Source organism: Zea mays, chromosome 3 (genome assembly GCF_902167145.1).
Source record: "Zea mays cultivar B73 chromosome 3, Zm-B73-REFERENCE-NAM-5.0, whole genome shotgun sequence".
Classification (NCBI taxonomy): domain Eukaryota; kingdom Viridiplantae; phylum Streptophyta; class Magnoliopsida; order Poales; family Poaceae; genus Zea; species Zea mays.
The window spans coordinates 184,694,300-184,716,062 of NC_050098.1; the positions used below are offsets into that span (position 1 = coordinate 184,694,300).

General features: G+C 46.3%; 3 protein-coding genes across 7 annotated transcripts; 1 reads left to right on the forward strand and 2 right to left on the reverse strand.

The window, feature by feature from the left end:
• The first annotated feature begins 1,669 nt into the window (after nt 1-1,669).
• On the forward strand, nt 1,670-2,332 carry LOC100281908 (Bowman-Birk type trypsin inhibitor). Its single transcript, NM_001154827.2, has 2 exons — nt 1,670-1,833; nt 1,931-2,332. Exons 1-2 carry the CDS (start codon nt 1,764-1,766, stop codon nt 2,185-2,187), a joined length of 327 nt encoding a protein of 108 aa, NP_001148299.2. The 5' UTR covers nt 1,670-1,763; the 3' UTR covers nt 2,188-2,332.
• Nucleotides 2,333-2,534: 202 nt separating this feature from the next.
• On the reverse strand, nt 2,535-7,889 carry LOC100381673 (uncharacterized). Of its 4 annotated transcripts, none has more exons than XM_008674852.3 (7): nt 7,586-7,843; nt 7,388-7,438; nt 7,207-7,283; nt 7,045-7,132; nt 6,684-6,956; nt 6,360-6,590; nt 2,535-3,016 (listed from the first exon to the last, which is right to left on the reverse strand). In XM_008674852.3, the coding sequence occupies exons 1-7, from the start codon at nt 7,694-7,696 to the stop codon at nt 2,912-2,914; spliced, it is 936 nt and encodes a 311-aa protein (XP_008673074.1). In that variant the 5' UTR covers nt 7,697-7,843; the 3' UTR covers nt 2,535-2,911. The 4 variants fall into 4 exon arrangements, with proteins under 4 accessions (XP_008673074.1, XP_008673076.1, XP_008673075.1 ...); XM_008674854.3 differs by having other exon boundaries at nt 2,535-3,032; XM_008674853.4 differs by lacking the exon at nt 2,535-3,016 and adding an exon at nt 5,463-6,241.
• A 751-nt stretch (nt 7,890-8,640) lies between these two features.
• LOC100037812 (Aldose reductase) lies at nt 8,641-14,150 on the reverse strand. Of its 2 annotated transcripts, XM_020549423.3 has the most exons (8): nt 13,795-14,141; nt 13,570-13,620; nt 12,566-12,642; nt 12,362-12,449; nt 11,340-11,468; nt 11,196-11,243; nt 10,846-11,094; nt 8,843-9,242 (listed from the first exon to the last, which is right to left on the reverse strand). In XM_020549423.3, the coding sequence occupies exons 1-8, from the start codon at nt 13,903-13,905 to the stop codon at nt 9,159-9,161; spliced, it is 837 nt and encodes a 278-aa protein (XP_020405012.1). In that variant the 5' UTR covers nt 13,906-14,141; the 3' UTR covers nt 8,843-9,158. The 2 variants fall into 2 exon arrangements, with proteins under 2 accessions (NP_001105982.1, XP_020405012.1); NM_001112512.2 differs by having other exon boundaries at nt 8,641-9,242; nt 11,196-11,468; nt 13,795-14,150.
• Between the last annotated feature and the right edge of the window lie 7,613 nt (nt 14,151-21,763).

The following is a 21,763-nucleotide window of genomic DNA, read 5'->3' on the forward strand; positions in this document are numbered from 1 at the left end:
ATTTTAAAAAGCGGAGTAAAAAATCTAAGGTGCTTTCAAAAATGTTCTAAAAAATAGAACCGGTCTCTTCTCTTAGACTTTTTGCTTCTGAAAAAGAAATCAGCTCTGAAAAGCCAACCAAACAAGGCCAAACACTCGAGTACTTTTTTTTAAGCCAAACCGTTGTATTACTTGTCTCTTACGATATCGCAAGATTATGTGAACATGGCAAATAGCTAAGCTCATTAACTTTGCTCCTAGAGATTTAATTTTCCCATGGCCTTAAGCTCATCCACATCCGTTCCTGGTGTATACATGGTGCATATCCATTTCTGATGTATTGGGGGCGTTTCTGTCTACTTTTGCAGTGTCAAATTTCCACGTGCAATGTGAGCGTGAATTGTGCTCTGCCCGTAATCCTTAAAGCTGGGGTGGTGATAAAAAGAAGGTTCTTGGATGAGGAATGGTTGGTGGACGTTCAGTTACATTCAGCTTCTGTCCAATCTCTGAAGTTTTTCGCACGTGTCGTACGTTTTGTGTCAATGGTCACGTAGGCTCTCTTGTCCTAAAGGCAGCCGAGGTTACAGTGTCACGCTTAGCTAGTTTAAAAGAAGAGAAGATAAACTTAGAAAGAGAAAATCTTCTATAAATAATTAAATATCTTATTTAAATAATACTTGCCTCTGTTTTTATTTATTTGACGCTGCACGGTTTAACTTTATACTAACGGGCGACATATAAAAACAAACGAAGGGATTACTTCTTAGGGATTTTTACCTGATAAAAGGTAAGGATCTAATGCCCCGTTTGAATCCCTGGAATTAAATTCCATTTTAATAATAGTAATTTAGATACATATCAATTAAACTAATTCGGTTATATATAAAATATATTTGTATATTATTATTAACAAGATATCGGAAATATTTATATGTTATATTTTTACTATAAAGGAGTGAGCCGAAAAACGTCCTATAGTTTATAGAGTAAAAATAAATTCTAATGATATATAAAATTAATTCTCATCCTACACTCCATAAATTTGAGATAAGTCTATATCTAAACTTTGAAAAGTAGTGAAATGTCAAATTTCAAAGTAAATAAGATACTTTATTAAGTAAATTTTAATTCCTCTAAAATAAATGGATCTAAATGTCTCGTAAGCGTATTTGAGTTTTCAAACTAGTTACTTTATTAAGTAAATTTTAATTCCCCTAAAATAAATGGATCTAAACGTCTCGTAAGCGTATTTGAGTTTTCAAACTAGTTCTCGCACTCACGGCTGCGCATTGCGCATAAGGTGGTGACCGAGGCCCCTTCTTCCGATTTTTTTGCAATTTGACATTTTTTCGAAATAATTTCACGTTTAGATCCCTAAATGATTTAATGTTATTTTTGGATCTTTACTCGACGCCATGACTCATAGCACTGAGGTAACACGTCTCGGCGCCATGGCCTATAGTGCCGAGGTATCTTTTAGCTCGGCGTCACAGATCGTGGCGCCGAGCTAGGCCACGTCAGCTGCCAGCGTGCACCTCGGCGGCAGCTCATCAGGCATGCCGAGTAAAGAGTCCAAAAATGACATTAAATTATTATGGGGTTCAAATGTAAAATTGTTTCAGAGAAATAACTAAATTGCAAAAAATTCGGCCCCTTCTATATAAAGGCCTTCATTTCCGTTCGAAAAGCCGCGTGCAAGCACCGCAGAAACAAACAAAAAAACACCCGGGAAATCCAAGCAGCTGTTGCAACCGGTTCCTTCGAGGAGAACGTGAGAAAGAAGCATGAGGCCCCAGGTGCTGCTCGTCGCACTGGCCGTCTTCGCCGTCCTCGTAGCTCTGCCACTGGGCAAAGGTGAGGCTTGGACCTTTCGTTTAATTTCTCCATCGCCAGAACCACTTGAAACGACGGGGGTCGGTCGGTTCGGCGGCCTGGTCTTTGGTTACCGCAGCGCACGAGGAGGAGGAGGAGGAAGGGCTTGAACTCGAAGCCAGCAGGAGGCGGTGGCCGTGCTGCGACCAGTGCGGCATTTGCACCAGGTCGCAGCCGCCGATATGCGAGTGCAGGGACACGTCGACGACCGGCTGCCACCCGGCTTGCAAGGCGTGCGCCCTGTCCATCTCCGACGGCCTCTTCGTGTGCAAGGACAAGATCGTCAACTTCTGCAAGCGCCGCTGCACCCGTCGTACTGATGATGATGATGCGTGACTTATAATCTAAGTGGGCAAATAACCTTGCCAATAAATAATTTCCGTTCGGAGCTCCATTTGCATCTTTCTCAAGATGCAGACGACAGGGTTTAAATAATCAAGGCGATGCTTGCTTGCTCGTCGCCTTTTTACTCGTACAGTTTCTGAAATAAAGAGCATGGGTATGTTATGCTCGGAGATATATGTAGTCATGAGACGTAAAAGAATGCAATATACGCTTTGGTTATGTGCATCTTTAGATGCCATAGACCGAGGCATGATTATTTCGCGGTGATAGCTAATAACGCATGGCTACTTTAGCGTCTGGGAAGCTTCCAGAAGAAAGGCAAGGTAGAAGAAGACTTGAAAGAGGGGGAAACTGAGTGGCGTATGGTTTCTGTTATTTTCTTCGATGCCGTTCCAGCGTTCTCGTCGTGCCCAAGTACTGTAGGACATCCGACACCACGCCCGCACGGTGTGTCGTTCACACGGCCCAAACACACATAGCCCACTTGTACTTACACGGCCCATTGCAGCCCACTATATTTGATACTTGGACGTCGTTCCCGCGCTTGTGCCATCTTCGCGTTCGGTTCTTCAGTTGTCGACTTCTTCAACGCATCCGATTGAGCCTCCATTGATGCCTTCTCCTTGGAGCTGCTGACATTGCCCTGACCTTAAAAGCCAGCTTGCCCCCAAACTGGTGCGCCAGGGAATTTAGCGCGCAGAGCTTCAGTATCTTCCTAAGTTGCCAGTTCTTCATCCATATCGGACCACAAGACCTTCACTTGGTTGATGAGTTCACCGCCACGCATGATTATCCATCGCTGCAAGAACTGGAGAGGTACCTGTATGGCATGAACACTATGTGGCAGGTTAGGAACCAAAGTTTGGTCGCGACCCAAGGCGATTTCAGTTGGGAAACACGAAACACTAGGTGGATCGAACTGGAAGTGGGCAATTGCAGGCGATAAGCCACTGCACCCACGCGCTCAAGTATCTTGTATGGCCCAAAGAATTTGAAGGAGAGCTTATGGCTGGAACGAGGAGCAACCGATGACTGAATATACGGCTGAAGTTTGAGGTATACTGACTCTCCAACAGCAAAGGAACGTTATGAACGCCGCTTGTTACCTTGCCGCTTCATTCTGTCATGAGCTCTTGTCAAATGTAGCTTGATCACCTTTGTCATGAGCTCACACGTTCATGCAACCAGACCGCTAGAACAGGAACCCGAATAACAGCATCATCAGTTATGCCAAAGTATTTTGGTTCATACCCATATAGCACGGCAAAATGAGTATGGCCCAAAGCTGACTTGTAGCTGGTGTTGTACCAGTACTCGGCGACTGACAACCATTGCGACCATTTGGTTGGACATGTGTGCACAAAGCATTTTAGAAATGTCTCGAGGCACTGGTTCAGACGTTCGGTCTGCCCATCCGACTGGGATGATAGGAAGAAGATATGTTTAGAGTGGTGCCCGTAAGCTGAAACATTGAGTGCCAAAAATGACTAGTGAATGTTAGAGTACTCGTTTAGTGTTTAGGGTTTCTCACGTGATATAGGTAGTGTTTGGTTACTAGGGACTAATTTTTAGTCCCTCCATTTTATTCCACTTTAGTCTATAAATTGCAAAATATGGAAACTATAACTCTATTTTAGTTTTCATATTTGACAATTTAGTGACTAAAGTGGAATAAATTAGAGGGACTAAAAATTAGTCTCTAAAACCAAACACCCCCATAGATCTAGATTAGTTTTCAACTTCTCCCCTCCCTCCCCACTCCAGCTGCTGCAGTAGCAGCAGCCGCCGGCCACCCCCACCGTCGGTCGCCCCTCCCCCAACCGTCGACATCGCCTACCGCGGCGTCTCCCTCCCCAGTCCCCAACACCCTTGCTCCCGCCCGCCTCTACCTCCCCTGTCCCCCGCAACCGCCAGCAGGCCACCGCCAACCGGATCACCGTCGGAGCCCACCAGATCTTCCCATGGTGGCCCCTCCTCCTTCCCCCTCAAGCGCGTCCGCCGACGTGGCCATGGCCGCGGGCGCCGCCTCCCTGTCCAGTCCAGGCACGGCTGCCGCAGCCCGCACGCGCCGCCCTCACTGCCTCCCTCGTTGTTGTCGGCCTGCCCCATGAGCATCGGCCCTGACTTCGGCCCCTGCAGCGAGCCCCCTTTCGGAGGGGACCCCTACATCGCCAGCCTCCGGTCCCTCCCCGACGCGACCATCGCTGCCTATCCACGCCGCGGTTCCCCTCCGGGCTTCCCCGCCCTTGCAGCCCATACATGGTCCGACGTCGTCGCTTCCCTGCCGGCTTCCTCGGCGCTGGTTACGGCCATCGCCACCATCCAGGCGGCTGTTTCTGCTTCTCGCGACCACAAGCGCGTCGCGACACTCGTCCTGGAGTCAGAGCATGCCATGAGCGCCGCTGCTCTGACCGCCCGGATGGCCACCACGCAGCACCTCATCCTCGGGCATCCTCCAGTCGTTCATGAGGCTCATCCGCCCACTGCTAAGGGCCCCCTCACCTCTGAACTCGACGCTGACCACGTCGCTACTCTTCACGCTCAGGCCACCAGGTTGCACAATATCCGATCCCTCATGTCCATCATATTGGACCCAACATCCTCCCACAACCCTTGTTGGTGGAGTCAGATCCTCCTCACTCTTTAGCGATATGCACTTGCCGATCACATCCTCAACGACCTCGTCGCCCTGCCGTATCCTTCCTTTGTTGCTGAGCAAAGGGACTGCTTCCACTACCATTCATTTGGTACCAAACACCCTTGCTCAAACTCAAGTTCTTAAAATCCATATCCATGTTGAGAAAGGCCTCTCAATTTCTTCGTTTTTGGTGCTCAATGCCAAAGGGGAAAATTACTAGGCCAAAGCAAAAGAACCGCACCGCCAAAGCAAAAGGACTGTACCACCACCTTGTTTTTTAAAACTTTTTAGTCTTCCAAATTGGTACTGTTTCATTTAAGAAAACCCTCTTGACAGCTAAGAGGAGAAAAATGTTTTCAAACTAAAAGGTGAGAATTTGTTCATGGAGAGCATTTATTTGGCCAAAACAAAAGCAAGGGGAAGAATTCTTCAAAACTTAGAAATGCTTGTGAAAATTCCATTTCTATACTTTCGGCCAAAAGAAAATGAGTTTGAAAAGATTTTATCAAAAGTTTGCAAAATCGAATGCAACTGGTGCAAATGTGTTCCAAAATGTTAATCATGTCAAAAACACTCATATTCACTTAGAACTGCTTTGTACTTAGTATCTTATGAATACTTGAGCAAATTGCAAACTAGTTACAATTTTCATAATATGATATTTGCTTTGTTTATGTGTTGACATCAACCAAAAAGGGAGAGATTGAAAGGTAAATGACTTTAAACCATTTTCTATATTGATTTTGGAGCTTGATGACCATCACAACCATGCCCCCACCGGCGGCATCGACGAACCACCCGTCTTCCGGTGTGCGGACATCCTCATCAGCTTCTGCGAGCGCAGATGCACGCCGCCTGAGGCTATCTAAAGGCCGGCAAATGTCGATGCTTGCTCATCGTTTCGTAACGTTTCCGGAACAAAGAGCTCTCAAAGCTAGCTTTATGATCGGCTATGTGCTGAATCCTGAATTAATGGAAGCTTTGGCTAGGCCAGGATATGACTTCTCGGTTATTTAAGAACTACACTTAATGCTACATACAAAGTCATCGATGAAACGAGCATACGACAACAACAGATGAAAATTGTTCGTTCTATGCTTTACTCAAGGGCCCCTTCATTGGATCTGCTGCAATGCAACAATATGCTGACGTCACTCAGCCCTGCCGAAAATGCAACCCACACCACATGCCTGTTGCCAGTAGTGCTTAAGATAAACATGTGCCTTTTCCCCCCTTGGAAGACAAAAGCATATATCCCTACTTTTTTGGCGTAAATTTCAACTCTGGTTACAGATTGATTTCGTACCGAAAATGATCTTCATTTTAGATCTCACCATCCCAGAGTTCGTCGATTGTTTTGTAAATACTCTGGGGGTGCACAAACGCGTCATTTCTGATTTGCTTAACCTGTTCCCCCACCAAAAGGAGTACTAGTTCATATGGATAGAGTGCTAGAGACATTATTGCAAAGATATATGACTTCCTGCATAATAATAACTTAATTAAAAATGGGGAGGATATGTACCTGTTCAATTTCAGAAAACTTGGCGCACAGCTCATCAGGAATGGACCAACCAAACAGGTCAATGTTCTCCTTCAACCTCGACTCATTGGCGCTTTTGGGAAGCACGCTCTGGCCCTGCTGGATACCCCATCGCAGAGCAACCTGTGCCGGAGTTTTCCCCAAGCTCTCGGCTACGGATGCGACCACCGGGTCACTGGCGACGGCTTTCATCCTGCCTAGCGGCGCGTACGCCTGCAGAAAAAAGAACATGAGAAGGAGAAAAAAAAATGCCCAGAATCATGGTACATGCCATGGCAGGCAGGCTCAAAACCATGGGAGACTCACAGAGAAATGAACCCCGCTGGAGCAGCAGAACGCTCTGAGCCTCGCCTGCTGCCAGCCGGGGTGACACTCCACCTGATCAACGGCTGGAGTGACACGGGCTACGGCAAGCAGATCGGCCAGCTTCCTGGTCGAGAAATTGCTGACGCCTACCGCGCGAGCCTTGCCTGAGCCGTACAGCCTCTCCATTGCCTGCCAGGTCTTGGGCATGTCGAGGTGGACGAAGTTCTCTGGACTGAGCTCGCTGCCTCTCTTTATCTGGAAGGGCCAGTGTATCTACGAAGGTCCCGGAGGTTTATTAGTAGTAGCAAAGAAAGGGGGTCTGTTGGCTCTTGGCCTCTTGCAGTGTACGTATTCAGGTTACCAGGTACAGGTCAAGATAATCTAGCTGCAGATCATTCAGGGTGATGTCGATCGCCAACGGCACGTCTTCAGGTGCGAGATCGCTGCACCTGTGTAGCTTGACGCTCAGGTTGTTACGAGACTGATGGACACGAGAGCAGTAACACAGTATCCATGGTAGTACCATATCTTTGAGGTGATGAAAAGGTCTTCTCGCTTGACGACGCCGTCATCAAAGAGCTTGTTCAGAGCAACGCCGATCTGGGAACACGTTAGTGGTCGCAACTATAACCGAACTGCCATCGCAAATGTGAATCGAAGATACTTAATTGCAGGGTGGAACGTGGATTGCGGCGGCTAGCTACCTCCTTCTCGTTCTTGTATAGCGGCGCGCAGTCGATGTGCCGGTACCCGGCCTGCCATGGCAGTTTACAAGCAAGCAAGCAAGAAGGCAGGATGAATAAGGCCCGGGCTCAAGCAAGGGCACAGGTCAAAACAAACGGAACAGCACACGCGCGGATGTAAAGCTCGGAGCAGAAAGTGCTCGATGGTGAGGCTAGGACCTTGACGGCGGCGGTGATCGCGTCGGCGACGACGCCGGGTCCGGCCTTGTAGGTGCCGAGCCCTACCGAGGGGATGCGAGCCCCGGTGTTGAGCGTGAAATAGGTGGCCATCCTCGTCTTCTTCCTCCACTTCTCTCCGCCCGCCGCTCTCCTCTCCGTCGCTGTCTATCCGAGACCGAGAGGGCTGGATACAGTTTGGGCAACGGACGGCAACTGGCACGGCTATACGTGTCCCGGTCAGATGGAGTCAGTCTGTCGAGCACGCGTGCCAAGAGAAAAAACGAGCTAATAACGACGCCGAAACCGCGGCCCCATTTCAATCGCTGGTAGCCTGCATATACGACTCTACGCGGCTGCGTTTTGTCCTTGTCGGTTGTGCTTGTGCATTGCCCGGAATCTAGTGTTCTGCATCTGCATGGTAGTAGAAACGATCGAGACCGTTTGCCCGGCGAAAATTAGAGATCCGGGACTTTGCACGCAGGTCGCAGGCCGGTGAATTTGGTGGGGTCACGGACGGAACGCAGACCCTCGTGCCGAAAATTTCAAGGATGCAAAACGCTTCGGATCAGCCTAGCTTGCCCATGCGCCGAACGGGACAGGACAACGCAGCAGCAATGGGGACCCCCGCAGCCCCGCTTGTCTGGGAAGGATCACAATTCACAACACGGTACCACACCAGCACTGGCATAGTGGCAGGAAGGATCACAATTCACAACACGGTACCACACCAGCACTGGCATAGTGGCATGCCATTCACACAATTGTTATCTATTTCAGGCGACGCAAGTTAGCACTTAGCACGTTCAGCAGCTTACTCTGTGGATAATGTAAAACAGTGTTTTGTGTGACTATAGTGGTGTTTGGTTTCTAGAGACTAATCTTTAGTCCTTCATTTTATTTCATTTTAGTTCTTATATTGTCAAATACGGAAACTAAGGGGGTGTTTGGTTTCTATAGACTAATTTTTAGTCCCTACATTTTATTCCACTTTAGTTCCAAAATTGCAAAATATAGAAACTAAAACTCTATTTAAGTTTCTATATTTGTCAATTTGTACACTAAAATAGAATAAAATGAAGGGACTAAACATTAGTCCACAGAAACCAAACACCCTCTAAAATAGAGTCTTAGTTTCCGTATTTAGCATTTTAAGTACTAAAATAGAATAAAATGTAGGGACTAAACATTAGTCCTAGAAACCAAACGCCCCCTATATGAGTGAACTACTCAACAGGGTCTCATCATAGAGAATACATGGAGCATAAAAAAATAGTGAGGAGATAAAACGATGAAATTCCAATAGTAATGATGCCTGGCGAATTAACTTATTTGGTCACAGTTTTACCAGAAAAATCAACTGACACTAGGACAGACTGCAGCAGCACATCCCGTAGCACAAAGTAAAATCACCGACAAATTTCTCAATAGTTCGTGATACAGGATGGCACCAGAGCTTCCGAGCACTGAACCTTCATTTCAAAAGAGCAACTTTGGAGGTGAAATGATCTGACGAGCCCTAATGGAACGCTGCTTGCTCCCTGCTCAGGAGTCAGGAGGGACAACGGCGTCCTTCTTAAAGTTCACCATCCCAGAGCTCCTCATGGGTCTTGTAAACGCTCTCTGGATTAACAATGAAGTTGCCTCTAAGTAGCCTAGCCTGAAGATCACGAAATAAAATTGTCAGACACATTCACCCACGCTGTGTAAGGGTCTTGAAGGAAACAAGATGGATGCAAATTAATACTCCCTCGAGTTTTAGTTCAATATTATTGATTAATGAACTCGATTGCATGAAAAAAGGCTCAGAAATTTTCTGGTATTCTTCTAGAAAAAAACAATTGATGACAGGTTGTGATGACGTTTTCGTGAGGGACATCAAGTGGTTCACATAATCACATTGATCAATATAGACAAGCAACAAGCGAAAATGACTGATGCTGCGGGCTGGCTTCTATTCAACTCAGCGTGAATAATAAAACATCAAACAACATCCTATCCAGACTGGTCATGTGTCAGCACTTAATACCACGAAGTTGAACATCTACAAGTATCTTCATGCCAGGTAAGCATCACAATATTCAAAAAATCCTAAGTTATAAAGATGTGTTTATAAATCTTACAGCGAGTATTCTTGAACTCGCACATCTTTTCTTTTCTTTTTCTTTTTTTAGAATCTCAGAGGGAAAGGTTCAGTAATCAAGGCATGAAGCATAAGTAAATCTTGTGGCAGCATTTCAAGAAAGAATTGGCGAGCCATAAACAAGGGGGCCGGGCAGCGGCGGAGCCACGGTCCAGCCAGCCTAGGCATGTGCCCGGGGGCTCCGCTGTTGGCAAGGCACTGCTTGCCCTGCGTGATGGTACATCCCGCTGCTAAAGTGTTTGCTGACGGCAACGAGATGTTTGAACTCTTATCTGACGGTGCTTGGTTAGCTGTAGTGTGACGAGTACAAGACAGAGAAAACGAAGATGGTGGAGAGCACCAAGAGCAGCACAGCGAGGACTTGACGCTCCTCTAGACCACGGCGTGCCCCTCGCTTCTGTTGCTGTGCAGCAGTATCGGGATCGAGCTGGATGCGTTGCGAAAGGAGAGATAGAAAGTGGCATCATGCTGATTTGCATGTGGTGCCCAGGCTTCTATTATAGTCTGGTTTCGCCACTGGGGCCGGGGGTTACAGATAATAGGTGTGATGCAATACTAGTTCTCATGGAGTTTGTACATAGAGCACCATAGATCAAGGATGAGCGTGGTTATGAAAAAGAATAAGGGGCAATCCGGTCATGGGGTTGATAATCTTATCTTATTATTCTAAAAACATCATAGGCTGCCAGAGAACTGTGACCACAGCACCAGGCCAAATTTTCAACTACTGCGTGTGGGTGTCTAAGGGCAGGGGACAGCGCAGCTCGCTGAAACATAACTCGACTTAAATGTGTAATGATATGTTTATAACAAAAATTGCAGCTGTGTTTATTTCTTTGAAAAATAAGTAGACACCTTTACTAGATTCCTGTCACAGCACCAGTGGTGCTCCAAGCTCCAAGGAAGCTAAAAAAAAGTGCAAATGCTACTCAATCCTAGCAATTTAGAATGCTTTAAGTGATTTGTTTATCACAATAAATCATATGAATTTCTGAAGAGCACATAACACGGTAAAGTTTTGAAATGTATTTTATCCTATAAAGTTCAATTATTAATCAACAAATATCAAGCAACTTTATCCTCATTAAAGTATTGTGAAGGGTACTCAGGACACAGATACCTGCTTAATCTCAGAGAACTTTGCAAGCAAGTCATCTGGAATTGACCAATCATAAACATCAAGGTTTTGCTTTATCCTTTCTTCATTCGTGCTCTTTGGAAGAACACTGTGACCCATCTGAATGTTCCAGCGCAGAGCCACTTGTGCAGAAGTTTTCCCGAGTTTCTCAGCTATTGAGATGATTATTGGTTCTTTAAGGACATTACCATTCATCCAAGTTGTACCAGGTGAACCTAGTGGTGAGTAAGCCTGTAACATACATACATATTAAAAAACAATAGAAAAATGTTGTTCATAAAAAGCAATCTAACATGTTTAGTTATAAAGAAATGTGTGGTAATCAGACTTACAGTTAGATGAACACCAGTTGACTGACAAAAGCTATGGAGCTTAGTTTGCTGCCAACCAGGATGACATTCCACCTGATCAACAGCTGGAGGTACACGAGCTACAGCAAGCAAGTCACCCAATTTCTTTGAGGAGAAGTTACTCACACCAATAGCGCGAGCTTTGCCAGCATCATATAACTTTTCCATTGCCCCCCAAGTAGCAGGGAAGTCAGGTGTAACAAAATTTTCAGGGCTGGTATTTGTTCCCTTCTTGACTCTAAATGGCCAATGGATCTACAAAATACACAGATGATCAGAGATTTTAATTGAATCGTTCATATAAAAACCTAAACAGTTTTAACTTGCAATCATAATAATTAAACGCTAAACCGAAGGTACCAGAGAAAAAATGTTGCACAACAATAAAAGACAAACTTCATAATATTCTCTGCAATGTATTCAAGATGCCAAAAACAAACAACAGAAGTGACCTTGAAACAATAAACAATTTCATGCCAGAAATCAACAACACCATGTCAATCCATACCAAATATTCCCTACATCCACGTGAGTTTGTCTTTTCGGATTTGTCCTAAATCAATCATTATCAACTTTGACCGGTTATACCAAATGTTTCATAAGATATTACAACATAAAAGTAAAATTACTAGATTCATCATGACATTAAACTATCATAATATATAATTCTTTTAATTTAAAATAATTTAATATTATAGGTATTGTTTGTCAAAGTTTAAATAGTTTGACATAGAACAACCCTAAAAAGACAAACTCATGTGGATGGAGGAACTCCATCATGGATGTAATATGGTTTTTTTGAAAGAGATATGGTAATATGGCTAATTAAGCACACAGAATTCAGAGAGTAGGAGCACATATATTCAATAAATGGCATAGAAAACCATATTTCCAGTTTCCATGTTAGAAATCATACATAGAAATAGCAAGCAATAGACTGTCAGTGACATATAATTTTGCCAGCAACTATAATTAGCATTTGAGTATAAATTAGTTCAGCTTGCCAAAGAGACTTTTCTTAATGAAAAATGAAAGAAAATATATAGAAGTAGCAATATCAATGCACGCAAAGGAAAATGTTAATGATATAGAGACCACAACAGAGGAATTCAGGTATTGAAATATAAGTGTAAGTTAGAGATGCGTACAAGATAAAGATCCAGGTACTCAAGCTGCAAATCATTCAGGCTGTCATTTAGTGCCTCAGGCACATCTTCAGGAGCATGATGATCATTCCTGAAAACATAAGCCATCCACAAATCAGATAGACGTTAATGGTTGAAAGCTTCAATTACTCAACTTGAGATGCATGAGACACAAATATTGGAATATAACCAGAGATTTGATCATACCATAGCTTAGAGGTGATAAACAGATCTTCTCGCTTCACTACACCCTCTTCAAATAGCTTCTTCAGCGCCAAACCAATCTGGACAGTCCAAAAATGATATGAGGCTTTCACTGCTCCAATTGTTATGCAATATGAGTCGAGACAATATTGCAGGCAACACTTTCCTAAGAGGGGTAAATGCTGCTTGTGAGCTACGAATCGCATAAGCCCATAAAGCATGTCAGTTTGGTCACTGAGCTTCAAAACAGGCCTAAATCAGGCCTTTATTTACACCCTAAGTCAGGTTCGCTATAAGGGGGTGTTTGGTTTCTATGGACTAATTTTTAGTATCTCTATTTTAGTCCTTTTTAGTCACTAAATTGTCAAACATAGTACTAAAAGAGGAATTTCTCTATTTTAGTCCTGCATTTAGCAATTTAGAGACTAAAAGAGACTAAAATGAAGGAACTAAAAATTAGTCCATAGAAACCAAACATCCCTAAGCCTACTGGACAGCGATATTTTGACCATGTAAATGGTACTCCATCCATTCCAAATTGTAGGTCTTTCTAGCATTTCTAGATACATTTTTTTCTACGCACCTAGCTATACACTATGTCTAGATACATAGTAGACTTACAATTTGCAACGGGGGAGTAGAATAAATGGACATAAGAATTTTGCAGTGGTTCTCACAAGTCACAAAGAGGGATATGGTTTGTAGATTGCAGAACTTGTATCATTGTTTTTGTAGATGCATGTGCAGGGAAATAAATAACAAGCCATACATAACAAAAAAAGAGGGGGGGGGGGGGGTGGGGGGGGGGGGGGGAGAACCATAAGGAACTAAATCTATTGGCCGACGCGCTTTGAACGCATGAGTGAGTGACCACTGACCAACTAAAAGCTGAGTATGTAGCAAAAAAAAGGGAGCTAAAAGCTCAGTATTTATGTAAAAAGAAAGGCCAAAACCGCTTATAATTTGAAATGGAGACGGGGAGTACAAACTAGTTAATAAATTGTTACCTCCTTTTCGTTGCCGTAAACTCTGGCACAATCGATATGTCGGTAACCCGCCTGCAAGATCCGTACGCAATCATGTGAAATTCCTCGGGGAAGAAAGATCTCCCGTATCCCAGGAAACAGGATTCATAAAGGGATAGTATAAAGGAGGGAGGAGAAAAAAGAATGCAATCTGGATAGTCAACGGAGGGAGAAGAAAACAGGACGCGGGCGCGGGTTTGTGCGGACCTTGACGGCGGCGTAGACAGCGTTGCCAACGACGCCGGGGTCAGACTGCCAGGTGCCGAGCCCCACGGAGGGGATCTTGGCGCCGGTGTTGAGCACGAAGTGCCGCGCCATCGCCGCCAACACAGGAAATGGGGGAACGTAGAGGGAGGGCGCTGCACGGGAAGCGGTGGTGGACTGGCGTCTGGTGGTTGCGAGGAGGAAGTGGCGCCTGCCTATATAGGGGCCGGCGGGCCCGGTCGGCGAGGCCGGCTGGGCGCGGCGGGCACCTCGTGGCCTCGCTCGTTCGAGAGGCTTCGTCCCGACTGGCCGACTAGAGGCTGGTGCGGGTGCGCGTCAGCGCGTGCGCCAAGTGGCTTGTCGGGGTTTATGGTTTCATTCACATTTAATAATTTAATAATATCATATCACAAAGAAGACATGACAATAAAAAGGATGGAAGAAATAGTATTTAAAAATAATAAGTTTTATGGAATAAATTTATTTTCGTGTGTGAAATCATATCAACCTGTTTTCAAAATCGTGTAAATCAATCGAAACTTATATTAAAAATGATTTATTTCATCTTCATATAATCTACTAAACTTATATTGGTTATTAAGTTGCATCATTTAATTAGTATGTTGATCTATAAAATAGTAAAGTGAAATTTTACATTGAGAGAAATGGTTCTATTCTTAATTTCATGGCGTTTTTTTTATGATATGGCAATGTTGAAAAGAATGTTATGAAATTTCTATTGATGATAGCATGAAAACACAGCATGCATGTCATGGCCATAGGATCAGATCTTACATCTCAGCATGGCCGTAGGATCGGATCTTAGACGGAGAGCAAGTTTAATAATATAATCTATAGCGGATTTTATGATGTTATCATTTCACATATAGCTAACTAAAACATACTCATATAATAACTCTCTCATAAGACAAATTGTACATTTAATACTTGTTCACCTTTATTTCACACAAAGAGCCTTGGAGTCCTTGTGCAGTCCGCTTTTCAACTGATTACTAGTGAGCCATGAAATCATCTAGGCCCCTGGTTGGTTTTAGTGATTAATGACAACGTAATGTTATATGTGACTAACGTGTATTTTGCAGAGACAAATGGTAAGTTAGGTCGCATTACAGGTAGAAGTACTACAACGGTGAAAACAATCCTGGAGATAAGAACTTGAAGCGACGGCTAAAGCGACGAAACAAAAAGTGAAGGTCTTCGTATTCCGAGTGTCAAGGAGTTGCGGACACTCGTGATATAGTTAGGTCTTTTATTTTGTTTTAGTCGTACTATAAAGAGGGGTTGTCGATGAGTAGTTTGACCAAGAGAGTTCTAGTGTAGTTGTAACGCCCCGAATTTTGCAGTTGAATTTTTTCTTTTCTTTACTCGCCAAAATTCGGGCGTTACCTTTTCTTTTTCTTTTTCCCCTCGCTAAACCTTGACCTTTTCCAAAGTTTTAGCGGGATTCGGTTTGGAATTCCCGTGTAATGAAAAACCCTAAATACTTTATGTTGTTTGATGCACCATGCCGAACCTTGCATTTCTTTTGATTGCTTTGAAAGTGCAAATGCATTCATGTAGAAAGATCGGATTTCGAAAATGAGGAGAAGATCTTTTCTTTCTTTTTCTCTCTCTTTCTCTCTCCTCTTTTTCTCTCTCTCCCGCGCCGTGGGCCGACCCCGGCCGGCCCAGCCGCCCCTGGCGCCCCCTCTTGGGCCTTGGCAAGCCCAGCCGCCCCCCCCCCCCCACCTCCTCTTTTTCCCCAATTCTCTCTCCCTCCCTCTCATTTTCTCTCATTTTCTCTCCCCCACCCTAAGCCGCCGCCGCCCCTACCCCTGCCCTAAGCCGCCGCCGCCCTCGCCGTCGGCCGCCCATCGCCGGTGAGCCCCCCCTCCTCCCTCTCTCCCTCCTCCCTCCCTCTCCCCTCTCCCCTCCTCCCTCCCCTTGGCAGCCCAGCCGCCCGGCCCCCTGGCCGCGCGCCCTGGCCGGCCGCTGCCGCGCCCTGGCCGGCCGCTGCCGCGCCCTGGCCGGCCCCTGGCCGCCCCTGGCCGCGCCCTGGCCGCGCCCCCGGCCGCCCCTGGCCGCGCCCTGGCCGCGCCCAGCCGGCCGCTGCCGCGCCCTGGCCGGTCCCGGCCGCCCCCAGCCCGCCCCCCAGCCGCTCGCCCAGCCTAGGGCCGGTTCAACCGCCCTAGGGCCGGTTCAACCGCCCCCCTGTTTTTTTATTTTTTTTTATTTTATTTTATTTACTTTCTGTGATCCTAGTTACTTTATTTTAGGTAGGTTAATCATTGATCATGTTATTGAAATAGGAAGTTTAATTTAAAATTCCGTTATACTAATTGATTCATGTAGTTAATTGTTTATCTCGTGCGATGTTGATCAACTTAAAATGAATAGGTTTCCATTAGTGCATATAACAGAATTCTTTTGTTAAGAACCAATTGTAATTGATCGTTAGTGCATAAACTTTAACCCCCCTGCGAGACCCTTTCCCGTTTCTTTCTAACCATAACAAATGCGATATCGAATGTCATACTTGATGCATATTCACGTTATTTGTCATCTTGTATGGTGTACTGTTCTTTTGTATTAAATATGTGGATGGATGTATGTATGTTTGCAATCGCATAGAGAACGATCCGGTCGAAGAGCCCGAGGAATTCGCAGGAGAAGCCCCTGAGCAGCAGTCGGTTGGTGGAGGCAAGTGTCCTTTGACCTATCTCTGTCCTAATCATTCTTTAATTCACCTCCCGCATCACACATTTATACCTAAGGATTGACTAGCTTTTTGTTATCCATGTCCTTGTCTACCTATTTGGGTCGGATTATTACTGCTTAGTTTGATGCTATTGCTCAACCTTAATCAATGAACATGATGTGGTTATCTATGATACGCTGTTTTCCCGTTCTTATTTATGATTATACTTGTGGAATTTAAGGGGACTCGAGCGGTTTCTCGAGTGCCTCTCCGTAAGGACCTGTTCAATGGATGACCGCCCGGGAAAACAGTGCAACCATGAGGGTGGAATGGGGTGCCCTTAGCTGAATAATTAGAGGATCCGGGGTGTAGTTCGCTTCGCCGTCGTGCCGTCAATGGGGCTCGGTGTATGCGGCTCGCTCTGCCAAGGTTGATTTGTCCCTTGGGGAGGAGTGCGGTACATTTAGGAAACCTAACGGGTGGCTACAGCCCCGGGGAATCTTTGTAAAGGCTTCGTAGTGAATCCCTGGCCATTCACCTCGGGAGTGAATAAGGGTCTTGCAAGCCCGGGCCAGAGAGGGAATCACGGCTTGTGGGTAAAGTGCACAACCTCTGCAGAGTGTTATGAAACTGATATATCAGCCGTGCTCACGGTTATGAGCGGCCAAGGGAGCTCCAGTGATTAGTGATACTTGATCAGAGATACTTTGGTACAGGTGACAATGAGATTGATGGTTCTGATTACGATTATGGTATTGGTAAGTGGTATTCTTTCCGTTTGGAAAGGATACATTGGGCTAATAACTTGGGTTAATGTTAAAACCTGGCTTTCTACTAGTAAGTAATAACCTGACCAACTAAAAGCAACTGCTTGACTTATCCCCACATAAAGCTAGTCCACTACAGCCAAACAGGATACTTGCTGAGTATGTTGATGTGTACTCACCCTTGCTCTACACACCAAACCCCCCCCAGGTTGTCAGCATTGCAACCACTGCTCAGGCGAAGATGAAGCTGTGGAAGGAGACTTCCAGGAGTTCCAAGACTACGACGAGGTCTAGGTGTGGGTTAGCGGCAACCCCCCAGTCGGCTGCCTGTGAAGGCCGCGTTATCTACGTTTCTTTTCCGCACTTTGATTTATTGTAAGAACTATATGGACGTCTCAGACGTATGATGTAATCGACTATTTCCCTTATTAATACTATTTTGAGCACTGTGTGATGATGTCCATATTATGTAACTGCTGTGTACGTGAATAACTGATCCTGGCACGTACATGGTTCGCATTCGGTTTGCCTTCTAAAACCGGGTGTGACATAAGTGGTATCAAAGCCGTGCTGACTGTAGGACCGCTAACCTAGAGTAGAATGGTCGTTCTAAGGACTATAGACCTCTGTCTCTTCCTTGACTTTGATATCCCTTCAAAAGTTGGTCATACCGACCAAACCTATGTTCTACTATACATTATACCTTGCTGAAAATCATGTTTTATTCTAATCCTTCATTCACTCATGATTCATTATTTGCTGGTCCTATTAATTCTGTTCTCACCCTTTTGCTTGCGATGTCTTTTGTAGATGGCTCGACTTAGACACACTGCACGAAAGTCAGTCATCCCCTTCTTACCTTCCCGCCTTGCTGAGCGTCCGCTTCGCCGTCCCGTGGCCGGACAGTCCAGCCACTTGGAGAGACTACACCACCGCCTGCGTGAGGAGCAGGAACGTCGACGACAGGAGCAGCAGGGCTCTTCTTTCTCGCTCCACCAGGAGATAGAGTCTGTGAGGAGCTGCTCCCCTATTGTCACACCCGGTTTTTAGAAGGCAAACCGAATGCGAACCATGTACGTGCCAGGATCAGTTATTCACGTACACAGCAGTTACATAATATGGACATCATCACACAGTGCTCAAAATAGTATTAATAAGGGAAATAGTCGATTACATCATACGTCCGAGACGTCCATATAGTTCTTACAATAAATCAAAGTGCGGAAAAGAAACGTAGATAACGCGGCCTTCACAGGCAGCCGACTGGGGGTTGCCGCTAACCCACACCTAGAACTCGTCGTAATCTTGGAACTCCTGGAAGTCTCCTTCCACAGCTTCATCTTCTCCTGAGCAGTGGTTGCAATGCTGACAACCTGGGGGGGGGGGGGGGTTTGGTGTGTAGAGCAAGGGTGAGTACACATCAACATACTCAGCAAGTATCCTGTTTGGCTGTAGTGGACTAGCTTTATGTGGGGATAAGTCAAGCAGTTGCTTTTAGTTGGTCAGATTATTATTTACTAGTAGAAAGCCAAGTTTTAGCATTAACCCAAGTTATTAACCCAATGTATCCTTTCCAAACGGAAAGAATACCACTTACCAGCACCATAATCATAACCGGAACCATCAATCTCATAACCACCTGTACCACAATGTCTCTGATCAAGTACCACTAATCACTGGAGCTCCCTTGGCCGCTCATAACCGCGAGCACGGCTGATATATCAGTTTCATAACACTCTGCAGAGGTTGTGCACTTTACCCACAAGCCGTGATTCCCTCTCTAGCCCGGGCTTGCAAGACCCTTATTCACTCCCGAGGTGAATGGCCAGGGATTCACTACGAAGCCTTTACAAAGATTCCCCGGGGCTGTAGCCACCCGTTAGGTTTCCTAAATGCACCGCACTCCTCCCCAAGGGGCGAACCCAAACTTGGCAGAGCGAGCCGCATACACCGAGCCCCATTGACGGCACGACGGCTAAGTGAACTACACCCCGGATCCTCTAATTATTCAGCTAAGGGCACCCCATTCCACCCTCATGGTTGCACTGTTTTCCCGGGCGGTCATCCATAGAACAGGTCCTTACGGAGAGGCACTCGAGAAACCGCTCGAGTCCCCTTGAAAACCACAAGTATAATCATAAAGAAGAACGGGAAAACAGCGTATCATAGATAATCACATCATGTTCATTGATTAGAGTTGAGCAATAGCATCAGACTAAGTAGTAATAATCCGACCCAAATAGGTAAACAAGGACATGGATAACAAAAGCTAGTCAATCCTTAGGTATAAATGTGTAATGCGGGAGGTGAATTAAAGAATGAATAGGACATAGATAGGTCAAAGGACACTTGCCTCCACCAACCGACTGCTGCTCAGGGGCTTCTCCTGCGAATTCCTCGGGCTCTTCGACCGGATCGTTCTCTATGCGAGCGCAAACATACATACATACATCCACATATTTAATACAAAAGAACAGTACACCATACAAGATAACAAATAAAACGAATATGCACCAAGTATGACATTCGATAACGCATTTGTTATGGTTAGAAAGAAACGGGAAAGGTCTCGCAGGGGGTTAAATCTTATGCACTAATGACGCAATTGGTTTTTAACAAAATAATTCTGTCATATATATTTATATATACTAATGGAAACCTAATCACTTTTAGTTGATCAACATTGCACAGGGTAAACAATTAACTACGTGAATCAATAGCATAACGGAATTTTAAATTAAACTTCCTATTTTCCCATAACATGAACAGTGATTAGCCTACTTAAAATACGGTAATTATGATCACAGAAAGTAAATAAAATAAAATAAAAAAATAAAAAAAAAACAGAGGGGAGGGGGCGGTTGAACCGGCCCTAGGGCGGTTGAACCGGCCCGGGGGCAGGCGGCCGAGCTGGGGCGGCCGAGCGCGGGGGGGGGGGGGGGGGGGCGGCCGAGCTGGGGGGGGGCGGGGCGGCTGAGCCGGGGCCGAGGCCGGCTGAACCGGCCCGGGACAGGGGGGCGCGACCAGGGGCCAGGGCGGGCGGCGGGCGCGGCCAGGGGGCCGAGCGGGCGGCGGACGCGGCCAGGGGGCCGAGCGGGCGGCGGACGCGGCCAGGGGGCCGAGCGGGCGGGGCTGGGGGCGGCCGGGCGGCCGGGCGGCGCGGCCAAGGGCCAGCAGCCAAGGGGAGAAGGAGGGGAGGGGGAAGGAGAGAGGAGGGAGAAGGGGGAGGGGAGGGGGCTCACCGGCGAGGGGGGTGGCCGACGGCGAGGGCGCGCAGCCGGGGTCGGGGCAGCGACGACGGCTAGGGCAGGGAGGTGGGTGGGGGCGGCGGCTTGGGTGGGGAGGGAGAGAGGGAGAGAATGAGGGAGAGGGAGAGGGGATTTGGGGAAAAAGAGGGGGGGGGGTGGGGGCGGCTGGGCCTATTGGGCCCAAGGGGGGGGCGCGCAGGGGCCTGGGCCGGCCGGGGTCGGCCCACGGCGCGGGAGAGAGAGGAAATGAGGAGAGAAAAAGAGAGGGAGGAAGAAAAGAAAGACAAGATCTTCTCCACATTTTCGAAATCCGATCTTTCTACATGAATGCAATTGCGCTTTCAAAGCAATCAAAGGAAATGCAAGGGCGGCATGGTGCATCAAACAACATAAAGTATTTAGGGTTTTTATTCGTACGGGAATTCCAAACTGAATCCCGCTAGAACTTTGGAAAAGGTCAAGGTTTAGCGAGGGGAAAAAGAAAAGGAAAAGGTAACGCCCGAATTTTGGCGAGTAAAGAAAAGAAAAAATTCAACTGCAAAATTCGGGGCGTTACAAACCTATCCCCCTTAAAAGAATCTCGCCCTCGAGATTCAGGGCTGGCTAGCAAAGAGCTCCGGGTACTTAGCCATCAGATCATCTTCACGCTCCCAGGTTGCTTCTTCCTCAGAGTGGTGACTCCATCTGACTTTGCACATTCTGACGGTCTTCCTTCGAGTGACTCTATCTGCAATCTCAAGGATCTGAGCTGGCTTCTCAACATAGGTCAAGTCCTCCTGGACTTCCAGACCTTCCACTGGCAACTGCTCTTCCGGCACACGCAAACACTTCTTCAATTGAGACACATGAAAGACATCATGCACAGCAGACAAATTCTCTGGCAAACTGAGCTGATAAGCCACTTCTCCTCGTCTTGCAAGAATCTGATACGGACCAATGTAGCGGGGTGCTAGCTTGCCTTTCACTCCGAATCTTCTGACTCCTCTGATCGGTGACACTTTCAGATAAACAAAGTCTCCGACTTCGAAACTCAGCTCTCTTCTTCTTGTGTCTGCATAGCTTCGCTGCCTTGATTGCGCTATCTTCAGATTCTCTCGGACCGTCTTGATGTTCTCTTCGGCTTCAAGCAAAATATCTGGCCCAAACACCTGCTTCTCTCCAGGCTGATCCCATTGCAACGGAGTTCTGCAACTCCTTCCATACAGCGCTTGAAATGGTGACATCTTCAAACTGGCCTGGTAACTGTTGTTATAGGAAAA

Excerpts from the sequence above, each read along its gene's own strand:
- LOC100281908 (NM_001154827.2), top strand. The coding sequence starts at position 1,764 with ATGAGGCCCCAGGTGCTGCTCGTCGCACTGGCCGTCTTCGCCGTCCTC. Across the intron at positions 1,834-1,930 it reads AGCTCTGCCACTGGGCAAAG|CGCACGAGGAGGAGGAGGAG; the intron begins GTGAGGCTTGGA and ends TGGTTACCGCAG.
- LOC100381673 (XM_008674852.3), bottom strand. The coding sequence starts at position 7,696 with ATGGCCACCTATTTCACGCTCAACACCGGGGCTCGCATCCCCTCGGTA. Across the intron at positions 7,284-7,387 it reads TATACAAGAACGAGAAGGAG|ATCGGCGTTGCTCTGAACAA; the intron begins GTAGCTAGCCGC and ends ACGTGTTCCCAG. Across the intron at positions 6,957-7,044 it reads ATTATCTTGACCTGTACCTG|ATACACTGGCCCTTCCAGAT; the intron begins GTAACCTGAATA and ends GGACCTTCGTAG.
- LOC100037812 (NM_001112512.2), bottom strand. The coding sequence starts at position 13,905 with ATGGCGCGGCACTTCGTGCTCAACACCGGCGCCAAGATCCCCTCCGTG. Across the intron at positions 12,643-13,569 it reads TTTACGGCAACGAAAAGGAG|ATTGGTTTGGCGCTGAAGAA; the intron begins GTAACAATTTAT and ends TGGACTGTCCAG. Across the intron at positions 9,243-10,845 it reads AGTTCTCTGAGATTAAGCAG|GCTAGGCTACTTAGAGGCAA; the intron begins GTATCTGTGTCC and ends CGTGATCTTCAG.